General features: G+C 34.1%; 1 protein-coding gene and 1 long non-coding RNA gene across 2 annotated transcripts; one reads left to right on the forward strand and one right to left on the reverse strand.

Moving 5' to 3' along the window:
• Positions 1–617: 617 nt before the first annotated feature.
• Positions 618–2,210, forward strand: LOC114165189 (vinorine synthase-like). The gene is made up of 2 exons (XM_028049852.1): positions 618–1,195; positions 1,291–2,210. The coding sequence occupies exons 1-2, from the start codon at positions 633–635 to the stop codon at positions 2,060–2,062; spliced, it is 1,335 nt and encodes a 444-aa protein (XP_027905653.1). The 5' UTR covers positions 618–632; the 3' UTR covers positions 2,063–2,210.
• A 1,892-nt stretch (positions 2,211–4,102) lies between these two features.
• LOC114166553 lies at positions 4,103–4,511 on the reverse strand. Its single transcript, XR_003599955.1, has 3 exons — positions 4,431–4,511; positions 4,194–4,275; positions 4,103–4,112 (listed from the first exon to the last, which is right to left on the reverse strand). It is a non-coding gene; the product is annotated as an uncharacterized LOC114166553 (long non-coding RNA).
• Between the last annotated feature and the right edge of the window lie 8,228 nt (positions 4,512–12,739).

Here is a 12,739-nt window from a genome sequence, read left to right on the forward strand (position 1 = left end):
TAAGGTGTAATTTTTCATTGTACATAGCGTCACCCGTACTATCATGCAACACGAAAGCTCTAGTAGCCGGAAGAAGCTACAGATGGGGACTTTCTCATTAAAATAGAATTAATTTAATATCGTATGAACCATGAAGTTCACATATAAAATATTAAACAAACATTAACATGCACAGTGATGAGATTCAAGTAAATTGTATAAAAGTATTATAGTCAAACTACACATAAAAGATTTTCTAAGATACGATACAGATATCAACAAATAAATTTGATTCATGCCATATTTAAATAACTAATATATCATTGTTTTTTTTTATAATTTGTAAAATAGAAAATATAAGGAAATTGTTTTGCCAACAACATGCGCAGTAGATTCAAGTAATAATTTATATAAAATTCTCAAATTATTCAAACTCTTTCTCTAAAAACACAATGTTCATATATTAATAGATATTATTAAAAGGATTATCAAAGATATATAATTATAATAAGATATGAATCTAATTTATATGAGAAATTGATCACATGTCTAATTTAAAAACTCAGAAAACTTTTGGTTATGATATGAAGGCAAGATTTTTATCTCTATATATAGTAACAGAGTCTCATATTATACATATATAGCAACAGTTTATGTTGAGAGAAATGGAAGTGAAAGGTGAGATTGTATCAAAGGAGACAATAAAGCCATCTTCAACAACACCCAATGAGCTTCGACACTTCAAACTCTCTCTCATCGATCAATTGGCTCCTCCATTTTACGTTCCTATAATCCTCTTATACTCTGCTTCCGATGCCACAAACACCAAAACAATATCTCAAAAATTGAAGGCTTCTCTATCAGAAGTCCTCACTCTCTATTACCCCTTTTGCGGAACCCTCAGAGGCAACTCAACCGTCGAGTGCAACGATGAGGGCGTTGTTTTCACCGAGTGTAGAGTCCCCATGGAACTCTCAAGCCTTCTCAAAGACCCTGACCTTCATCAGATCAACCACCTTTTCCCATGCGATCCCTTCAACCCTGCAAGAGAAACTCTGACTGGGAACATGGCAGTTCAGTTGAACCAGTTCACGTGTGGAGGTCTTGCGCTTGGCGTCTGCTTCTCACACAAGATCGCTGATGCTTCGGCAGCAGCATCCTTCCTCACTGCTTGGGCTGCATCATCAAGGTATATTATTGGTCACACATTCCAAATCCTAGTGATTTTATAAACTTGAGTTAAACTTATATAATCCCGTTCTTAAGATTTGAATGTTCATTTTATAATATGATTAATTTGAATTTTTGCAGAGGAGAAGGCAACAAACTGATACTACCTCAAATGGAAGAAGGGGCACTGGTTTTTTCGCGGAGGAAGATAGAAATGGACTTGACTGGTCGCATGATGCGCAAAAACATTGTGACAAAGAGGTTCGTGTTCAACAGGAGCAACATATCTAGACTGAAGCAAAAGTTGGGGAGCTTCGACTTCACTCCCACCAGTGTTGAAGCCGTGACAGCACTCATATGGAAATCATCACTGGAAGCTGCGAAAGCAAATTCAGAGGAAGGAAAAATTCCGGCGTCTATGATATCCCACGCGGTGAACATTCGCAGCAGAATGGCCCAAACCTTTTCGGAGCATTCCATGGGAAATCTGTGGCAACAGGCGGTGTCTCCGGTGGTGGAGGTGGAAGGAGAAGTGGGGCTGCGCGATTTGGGTGAGAGAGTGAGGGAAACGATAAGAAAAGTTGATGGAAAATATTTGAGTATGGTTCAGGGTGATGAGTTTTATAAGGTGATGGAGTGTTTGAAGGAAGCAAGAACAATGGTCGCAGAAAAGGGTGTTCCTTGTTATATCTTTAGCAGTTGGGTGAGGTTTGGGTTCTATGAAACGGATTTCGGATGGGGAAAACCATGTTACGTGCGCACTATTGGAGTGCCTATAAAAAATGTGGTGATTTTTATGGCTACTAAGGCTGGTGATGGCATTGAGGCATGGATTACCTTGACTACGCGTGACATGGTACATTTTGAGCAGAATCCAGAACTTCTCCAGTTTGTTTCCTTTGATTCTCCATGAGTTAAATAAGTTTTCTTAGTGACACCAAAAAAAGAATTGGAAACACGAATATGTACCAAAAATTTGTTTGTATTGTTTTTAATTGTGTAATTGTTTTATATGAATTACTTCGTTCTAATAATGTCCGGTGTAATTTATTGAAAGATTTTAATGTAAGAATCATTATTATTATTATTATTATTATTATTATTATTAGATTATAAATACATTTAAGAGAAGATATAAATAATAGTCTTTAATAAATAATTCAAATTGAATTATTTTGATAAAAAATTAAGTAAGGAGAGAAGATAAAGAAAAAAAATTTTGGTTATCAAATAAGGCCTAATAATACAGAGAAGAAGCAAAGAAAGAATACAAAATAAGAGAATAGGGAGCAACTTTTTTGTGTGTCTTATTACTAATTGGAAAAGTCCTATTTATAAAAACAACATAGCAATCCATAAAGGATACAAATCAAATAGTTAATACAAAATATTTACATAAAGAGTAATGAATCATATGATTATCAATCATATTAATCATACGAGTGATTGTATCAAATCAATGGACGACCATTAATTCATAACACTCCCCATTGGGTGTCCATTGATAAAAGTATGTGTCGTGTTAAAAACTTACTAGAAAAAACCCTTTGGATAAAAACCTAGTGAAGGAAAAAGAGTACACCATTCTATATAATATTGTTCTTTACATCTTCTATTTCTCCCCCTCACGTAAACTTACCTTATTAAGATGATGGAGTCCAATCTTGTGAACCAATTGCTCAAAAGTTATTCTTGGCAAAGACTTTGTAAATAAATTTGCTAGATTTTTGCATGAACGAATCTTTGGGATCTCTACATCATCCTTTCAATTGAACAATGCACTATTGTCTTCATATATGGTTGTTGATTCCATTCTTCTCAAGGATAGACCACAAGTTTCTCGCACATGTTGAATTATAGACCTCACTACGCCAAATTTGGCAATAGACAGCGTTTTTTTTTCTTAATAGATAGCGCTTTTTAGGCGCTATCTATTGGAGCGGTATCTATTAATAGACAGCGCTTGTAAAAAAGCGCTGTCTAATGACACTTGATAGATAGCGCTTGTCTAAACAAGCGGTATCTATATATTTTTTAATAGATAGCACTTTCTTTAGAAAATGCTGTCTATCAAAGCTCTCATAGACAACACTTGACTGAATAAGCGTTGTCTATCAAAGCTCTCATACACAACACTTGACTGAATAAGCGTTGTCTATCAAAGCTCTCATAGACAACACTTGACTGAATAAGCGTTGTCTATAAGAGTAGTTTTTCATCAATAGGTAGCGCTTCTTCAATTCATTAATAGATAGCGCTTGTTCAAACAAACATTGTCTATTTTTCATTAATGGATAACACTTTTTCAATTCATCAATAGATAACATTTTTTAAAACAAGCGATGTGTATTGGTTTGATTATTGTTTATTATAATTTATTTAATTTTTTGTTCATTCTATTCTTCGACTCACATGCCTGTATAAAGACTTCGAACTTGAAATCAAGCAAAACTGAAATGAAAGGGCATTGAAATTCTTACATAGTTACACAAAAAAACTTAATGATGTTTATATATTTTTAAAAAAGTATAATATTACATGAAAGAAATTAGCAAAAAAAAAACTAATATTTGTAGTACTCATCCATCATGTTCCATTTTTGCTAGACTGTGGGGCCAAAACACTTTAGACAAAACATTATTCCTAACCTTCCCTATTTTGTTATATAAGGAATTATACAACTAACCTATAAACATTTACTAATGAGATAAAAACACCAATCTTCCCTGACTTCAATGATTTGATTGTCAGAATATTGTTGACATCTGCAACTAGAAAAATACTACAACAAAGAAAAATAAAACAAAATTAGTCAATCAAAATCCTACTACAAATGAATAATACATATAATTAAGATAACTTACATCTATTGGAATTGTCCCTCCTTCACAATATGTGACAATTTCCTTCATATATCAACAAATGTAATACCCACAATCATGGCCGTTTGATTGTTTTGGACACTAGAAAACATCAATACAATTGGTATTAACCTTCAAATAAAACAACATCATTTGATCTTGAAATACACAATTGTAATCTACCTTAATTGGTGTCCATTTGATATTGCTTAACTTAGACTTTGAAACCATAGACCCTCTTTGAGCTCGGTAGGTTTGTATAACCCTTGTTAATAATAAAAATGAAGCATACATAAGTAAAAAAATATATATACAAAAAGTATACATATATATATATAATATATATATATATATATATATATATATATATATATATATATATATATATATATATGTGAATCACATTAAGAAGATTCTTACATGTCAAACAACTTCTTCAAATCTTGCCTCATATTAATGTCTTTCGCCAATGGGTCAAGATAATAAATTATCTCCATTTTAAGATTGATTCCGAGCAAGACCCAATGTTGGCTAAAATTGAAAATGAATCAACAAAATTAGATTTTGTGCATCTAACTTTGAAAATAATACATTATTGATAAAGTTAGGAAAAAAAGTATTACCCTGTATTGATAGGAGCAAGAACAAACTTATTAATCACCCCGTTGTCAAGAAATATACTCACTATTTTTTGCATTCTCTCTTTCATTGGTAGTTCATGTGTTGTTATTTGGGGTGATAAAAAGAAGAACCCCTTATGATTTGGCTTAATGAAATTTTGATATAGGTACCTTACAAAAGAAAGATATAAGAATTAAAAGTTAGTAAAATCATAAAAGCTACTCACCAAAGATTAAAGTCAATTATAAAAAAGTAGTATACTGTACCCGATATATATATAGAAATTGTAGTTGCACCAAGCCATGCATAATCAATAATTTCTCCAATAATTTCTGCATTAATGATTTCTTTATGTTCATCAAAACCAAATATGTCTTTCTCTATTTCTATTGGGGAAAGTGACTCTGTAGGCTTTAATTTCATATATGAAGAGAGGTAGTTGCACCATTGAGGAAGATTGGGATGAATCACTCACGCACAACCACAACCCCACCGTACATTTAAAAACATCGACCAACTTCTTTCTTTAATATTTAATTTAGAAAACAGTATTTGGAGTTTAGTATTTACATCTCCGGTCAAGGTATAAGAAGAACAATAGATCATTTAGATGGAGGGTTTACAGAATCGATGATTAGTGCATATATATTCACATTGATGGCAAAGATAGATAAAAACAATACAAAGGATGAACAAAGATATAAAAAATCGAGGAGAAAGGAAGAGAATTTGGTACTCAATGAAGGACCGTGCAATGGTTGCTAGGAGAACTGGTTCGTTGCTGGAAAAATTGATGGAGAAGAAGAACGAATTTCCCAAACCCTTAATCAATAGTGCCCACTCTAAATATCAATGTTGTTGTGCTTGGAGGATGCGAATGGTGTTGCTCTGGTTGGAGACGCGCCTGCTTCTACTATGGCTGCAGACGATAGCCGCTTCTGCTGGTGGGAGACGAGGCTTTCCTGTTTTCGCGTGAGGGTTAGATGAAAAGAAAACACAATGGGAAAGATTGGATGGCGCGAGAGAATTTTTTTATGATACATAGATGACGCTCTTCTGCATAAACGCTTTCCATTGATTATAAAACGCTATCTATTTCATCTATTTAAAATAATTTATTTATTTTTAAATATATAAATGAAACTGTATCATTTAGATGCTAAAATAAATAGCGTTTTTTTCCTTAAAAGCTATATATTAACGTAACATAAATAGCGCTTAATTTTGTAAACGTTTTCTATTCGTTTATATTAAAATATTATTATTTTTAAAAGTATAAAACAAACATAGATAACGTTTTTCCTAATAAAGCGTTGTCTATGTATAACGATTTTTATGGCATTTGTTTAATAAAACGCTGTCTTTTAACATGTGTTTTAATACATAGCGTTTAATTAAATAAGCGTTATCTAAATAGCGCTATCTATTCCTAATTTTGGCGTAGTGCCTTAACTAAACGTATTCATGACTTACCTCATGTAATGCTAAAAAATTATGCATGATTTTGACTATGTTGTTGTTATGGTCTCTTTCACATGTCGTCATGAAATCATTATGCTACCACATGTGAATAAATATTTTTTTGTGATCAACCACTGTGACATTGTGAGAATATAATAAATAACATGCATATGCATAATCCATTAGATCCAATTTTGAATCATTTGGATAAAATAATTCCATATTCGTAGTACCTTAAGGTAACAGAGTATATTTTTTACTCCAATTTATTGTCTTCTTGTAGGTGAAGAACTATATCTTGCTTAACAAATTTACAACAAATGTAATATCGCGTCAAGTATAATTAGCAAGATACATTAATGCTCTTATAACACTAAGATATGGTACCTCTGGACAAAAAAGATCTTCATCATTTTCTTGAGGTCTAAGAAGAGCATTTATCAACATCTAAAGACCTCACTACTATTAGAGTGCATAATGGATGTAACTTGTCCATTTAGAACATTTTACACAACTTAATTATATAAGGCTCTTGATGTATAAAAACACCTTTGCTTAAATACTCAATTCTTAATCTCAAACAAAAATTTTGCCTTTTCAAGATCCTTCATCTCAAATTCTTTCTTTAAGCAATCAATTGACTTTGTGAATTCATTAGGAGTTCCAACAATGTTTATGTCATCTACATAAACAATAGTTATGACAAATTCATTTTTGGATCTTTTCATATAAATACAAGAACAAATAGGATCATTTTTATATCCTTCTTTTAATAAGTGCTCAATAAGTCGGTTATGCCACACATGTCCTTATTGCTTTAATCAATAAAAGGGCTTGTTCAATTTTATTGAATAACTCTCTTTAGAATTTTCCTTGTTGGAATAAAATCCTTCAAGATTTTCTTATATATATGATTCTCAAGAGAACCTTACAAATAGTCTGTAACATCAACCATTAGATGTAAATGCAAACATTGTTGTGCAACTAGGATAATCAAATATTGTAATGTTGTTGTATCAAATATCAGTGAATATATCTTTTCACAAATCAATATCAGGTTTTGTGAAAAACCTTGAGCAACCAATTGTGCTTTGTATCTAATAATTTTATCATTCTTAATTTGATTTTTGCACTAAAATCCATATGTACCCAACGGGTTTCACACCTTCAGATGTACGAACTATAGGTCAAGAAACCTTTCGTTTAGCAAGCAAATCTAATTATGCTTATTTGCATATTTTTATTTTGGCCAATAATTTCTTTGTCGATAATCTTCAATGATCATTGGTTATTGATCCTCATTGTCATTCATAGTATTTGTAAGACCCGTGAAATTTAATTAATTAAATAAATAAATAATTAATAAATGCGGGTAGTGGGAGCCTTTATGGCATTAATTATTGATTGATAGACGTGGAAAAGTACTAGTTTAAATAGTTGAGAGTATTTGATTGTGTGAGAGGACTTAGGTTCAAGTCCTATGTATGCCATTTATGTGCTATTTAATTTATTATCATTTTAGCAATATGTTTGATCATGTTGAGTGATAATATAATTATAGAATTATATGAATCATTAGGAAACATGAATTGGTTGAATGGCTGTGCATTGATTTGACATTGGCATGGTTATGAGTTCGAACCTTGGTAGACCCACATTAAACTTTCATTTTGCTAAAATTAGTTTTGGCATGAATGTGAAAGGGCAGAGAAACCCTAGTAACAATGGAGGCTAGAAAATCAATTCATAATGACCTAACGAATGACAATTATCATCAACATTAAACCATTTCCTTTTTAGTGCATTAACATATCATTAAGGCATCATTAAAAGGCAAAATTTGGGTGAGAAGAAAGGTTTTTATGTTGGCCATTGTTGCTTAGTAAGAGGAATACGAAATTGGAGAGTGTATTGTCATAATTGAGTTAGAATGAGAGCTAAAGTGGGAAAACAAGGGGATCCATTTTGATCAAAGAAGAAGCCAAGAACCCCAAGTTTAAGCTAAGGAATTCAGGTTAGGGGAGCTTTACTCGATAATTTTGTGTTTAAGTCTAAATTGCATGATAAATATATTATGATTATTCATGAAATTCTTTTATTCTGTTTAATCTCGTGTTTCTGAAAATTTCCAGAAATTGCCTGGCGGGCGATGAATTGCCGCCAGGCAACTCATCCCTTTTCTAGGCAATTCTGGGTTCCTGTAGAGGAACCGCCTGCCAACTATACTTGTCAAATAGTCTACTTGACCAATTTTGACTCTTTGACTGTCCATTGAGAAGCTGGCATGTGGTAGTGCGCTTTCTCTATCCAGAACTAGGGTTTCTTCCTCCTTCCTCCATCGTGGTTTCTATCGCTGGGACTTTTTACTACGTTACCAAGCTGCCACAACGGGTCCTCATGATGGCTGTTGCGTACATCGCAAGGTTCGTGGCTGCGTTTCAATCTACGGTGCTGCAATATTGGTGAGAACTCGCGTGTGCGATGGAGGCATTTGCGGTGCAGATTTGTGGTGTTGCGGCAACGAAGGTTCTGGTGGGCGCTGCTCTACTACTGCGACTTCTCAAGGTTTGCGAGTTGCTACACTGTTGCGGAACACATAAACGATGAAGGTACTGGGTCCACGATTGTTGCAAAAAAATGGTGACAGGTTCGCGTTCCAGAGTTGTGATGGTGGTTGCAATAAGGTTTCGCTGCTGTAGGTTGACGGTGGTGCTGCCATTGAAGGTGTCAAGCATGGTGGCTTCGTGTTTTCTGTTGCCATGAGCACTGTCGCGATGAAGACGATACAAATCAGATCTCGGTGAAAAGACGCAGTTGTTGGTCACAGTGGCCGTGGACGGCGTTGCTGGTTCAAGGGTGATAGAGAGTCGCACAGATCTGAAGAAGTGAAGAATGGAGGCTTGCTCGAGCACTGTGCAGATGGTGGTGGTAGCGTGATGATTTGGAGAAGATGGTGGCGAGAAGATGAAGCAATGAAGGTCTGCTTTGGTTGTTGAAGGTGACGAAGTTGATGGCACGACAGAAAAGGGCGAGTTGTAGTGGTGGTCAAAAGTTTGCGGTGGCTGCCGTGAAGGATGGTGGTGGCTGCCGTGGAGGGTGATGGCTGAGAGAGAAGGAAGATTAGGGTTAGGATTTCTGGTTGTGTGGAGAAGAGAAGGTGATGAGGTGTCATGCTCTGATTGGTCAATTTAGTGAGTGGAGGATCATGACACGAGTCATCATATGGTTGGACAAATTAATTAGTGGAGGATTGCCACGTGGCATGATCTGGTTGTGTGAAGTTTAAATGGTAGGAGGGGTGCAAATTAGTAAAAATTAGGGGTGCAGAACAAGTTTTTAGGCGGGCCACTTGTAGGAGGAGTGTGTAAAATGAAAATTGGGGGTGCATTTAGCTCCTGAATTATTCCTCTCCAGAATTTTCTGATTTTTTACTTATTTTATAACTTTGAATATTTCAAATTCACACTCTTAATGACCCAAATTAAATTCTAGCTACATTATCAAACGTTAGAATATGCAATAATATTTTATGCAACTAAAATCAATCCTTAAGCGCAAAAATTATATTAAATTCCCAAATTTAAATATTAATTGAGGGCAAAAGTTTGAACTCATCACACCCGTTAGGCGACACCTGTAGGCAGAGTGACTTTAAAGGCGCTTGGCGCCTGGCGGTACGCGTCCCCCCTAGACGAACTAGAGGCCTATTGCGCCTAGTGACTCGTGTGCAACGCCAGGTGATCTTGGTGAGGCAAAAGCAGATTGCTTATTTTGATGTGCGTGGTCTACAAGGCTTTAGTGATACTTCAAAGGTCGACTTGCTGGTGTTCCTTAAGTTGTGGCTCGAAACGTATCCCTTGAGTCGTGGCTCAAGATAGGGTTTAAGCACGTGGCATTCCTTGAGTTGTGGCTCGGAATGACATCTCTTGAGTTGTGGCTTGGGATGGCAGAAGAAGACGAGGAACTCTTGAGTTGTGGCTCGGGTTGGCGAGTGTTGTCGCTGTGAGTGTGCACGTTGTGGCGTGTACTGATGGGTCCAATTAGATTGCTCTCCTTAGTAATAAGCTGACGAGTTTGGTAGTCTTGGGATGTATGATCCGTAGCATGGTTTCCCACACGTGCTCTACCAAATATGGCTGGAAGGTGAGGCAACAAGACACCTTGAAGTACTCATCAGAAGACGTAGAACACGGATGACATGGTGGCAGCCATGTGTGTGAAATCAAAGGATATGAATTCCTTTGGTGCGATTGTAATTATATGATTTGTATGCATATGTTTTATTTTGTTAGCTCACCCTATCTGTTTGTGTTTGGCAATGATCATGTACGCGGTACATGGGAGCAGATGATGTTGCAGGTAGATCTGGTAAGGCATAGAGCCAGAGCGGGGGCTAGCTTGGGAGAATTTATTCATAGTTTTAATTATGTTTTTGAATCAGTTGTAAACCTTCAGTTTATCAGACTTGGATATTTCCATTGAGTTTTATATAATATTGGACTTGAGGTATTTCTTAATGATGTAATAAAGTTTTAAATTTCCCCGCATTTTTGGGAAATGAAATTAAATGCAATTTATTTATTATTTATTTATTTTATTAATTAAATTTGTAATATCCAGTCGGGATGTTACCATATTCATCACTATATTATATGTAAAGGTTTCGTCAATGTTGACTTCATTTTGGTTCCATATTATATGATTCATGACATAATTTATTGAGATCTCATCATTTTAAATAATTTCAGGTACCTGAGGTTCTTCTGGAACCGAATCATTAATTATGTCAAATGAATCTTTTGGGATTTCCACCTTTTCGATTAGGTCATCTTGCATTTTAGCTCCCTTTATCTTTCGAGAGTTTTTATCTTTGGAACCAATAGGCCTACCACGCTTCAAACGTGTCTTTGGAACTAACAAGCCTACCACACTTCAGGCGTGTTAGGAATTAATATAAAATATACTCGGAGCATTAACAGTTGATATATATGATGTGATTACCCTTTCTGTCAGTAAGAACATTTGGTAATTGATTGACTAATTTTGTAAATGAATTATCCTTTGAACTTCCAGTTCACATTCTTTTGTACGAGGATCCAGATAAGATGAAGATAATTCATTCCAACCAATATTCTTTTCCAATTGTTTTCTTCCCCAAAGTGACAATCGAAAAGTCAAACTGTAAACAAGTCTCCCGTTAGTCATGCAAGATATTTTATGATTGAGGGAGAATCTTATCCAACATATATTCTAAATCATCTCTGAGGACCCATCATAGTCCCTATTGGTGGGAAAATTGAAACATATACACCACACTAAAAAATCTTACATGACCCAACCGATCATGCCAACCAAGAAATTCATTTCTATTTGTAAGCTTCTAGCTTACAATGACATGTGTCTCAATTGCATTACTATATGTGTAGTATAAGCCATAAGAGAAGGCTAATAAGTTCTCCAATACACATTTTATATTTGACTAAATTTGAGTGATATAAAGATATTTCATACATTTTTCATTGTTTGTCTCAATATGATATCCATTTAGACAAATATCCTTAAAACTTAATAAATTTCTATTCAACTTCTTGGTAGAAGTATAATAGCTCTTCCAGAGCCTTCAAATATATTTGTAGTACTATAAATAATACTAACATTGTTGTCTCGCATTATCAAACAAGAGAAAAATGTATTACTCTTAAGAATTGTATAAGTTGTTGCACTATCGATAAGACACATATCCTTATCATTGATACTAGGGCCAACATCCGTTCTTCATATAAATGTAAATATCAATATGAGAATTTTTTTTAACACTCTCATAACCAATGAGGTGATCAATGCTTCCATTTGGTTTACAAAGAAAATAATAATATCAAGATGAGTAGCATCCATATGGCCATAATCAAAATCACCATCTTCATAAGGAAAATGTGTTTCTATGTTTTTCTCATTATTTATAAGATGCTTTGGTGTACAACAAGTACAACTCAAATGGCTTTTACCACTGTAATGATAATATATACTTTCATCTTATTTGTCAATATTTTCACATTTTTCTTTTCCCTTTTTCACATTATTGTGCCACTTTTGGTGACAAAATGTGTCTTTGAAATTTCATTTATAACTATGTCCATAATAAATATCATGATTATGAAAATATAAATCAGATATTGTTGCATTTACTTATGGGAATGAAGTAGAACCAATTGGACATGTTTCATAATTTTCTATCAAAAGCTCATTGCTTTGTTTATCCATACAAAGGCATGAAATAAATTCATAATATTTATTGCTACATTCAATTATGGGAATGGAGTAGGACCAGGTGGGCAAATCTCATGATTTTTCATCAAAAGCTTCATTGCTTTGTTAAGCCATACAAAGACATGAAATAAATTCATAATATTTTTAAAATCTTTTTTTCACAATATTGTTCTCACAGGAGCAAATTAGTTGCTCATATGCTTTATTTCTTTCTTTAATGGTATTATCAAGATTCATTGCATCTAAATGTATTTCAACATTTAATATCCAATATAAGTAATTCTTCCTAGTAATATCAAGGGTCACAAATTCCACAAATTCAAAATTTGTAAGGTTTGAGATGTTTAGAATTAGCATAACAAATAATAGTAATAATAATC

The sequence above is a fragment of the Vigna unguiculata genome, chromosome 10 (assembly GCF_004118075.2).
Source record: "Vigna unguiculata cultivar IT97K-499-35 chromosome 10, ASM411807v1, whole genome shotgun sequence".
Lineage (NCBI taxonomy): Eukaryota > Viridiplantae > Streptophyta > Magnoliopsida > Fabales > Fabaceae > Vigna > Vigna unguiculata.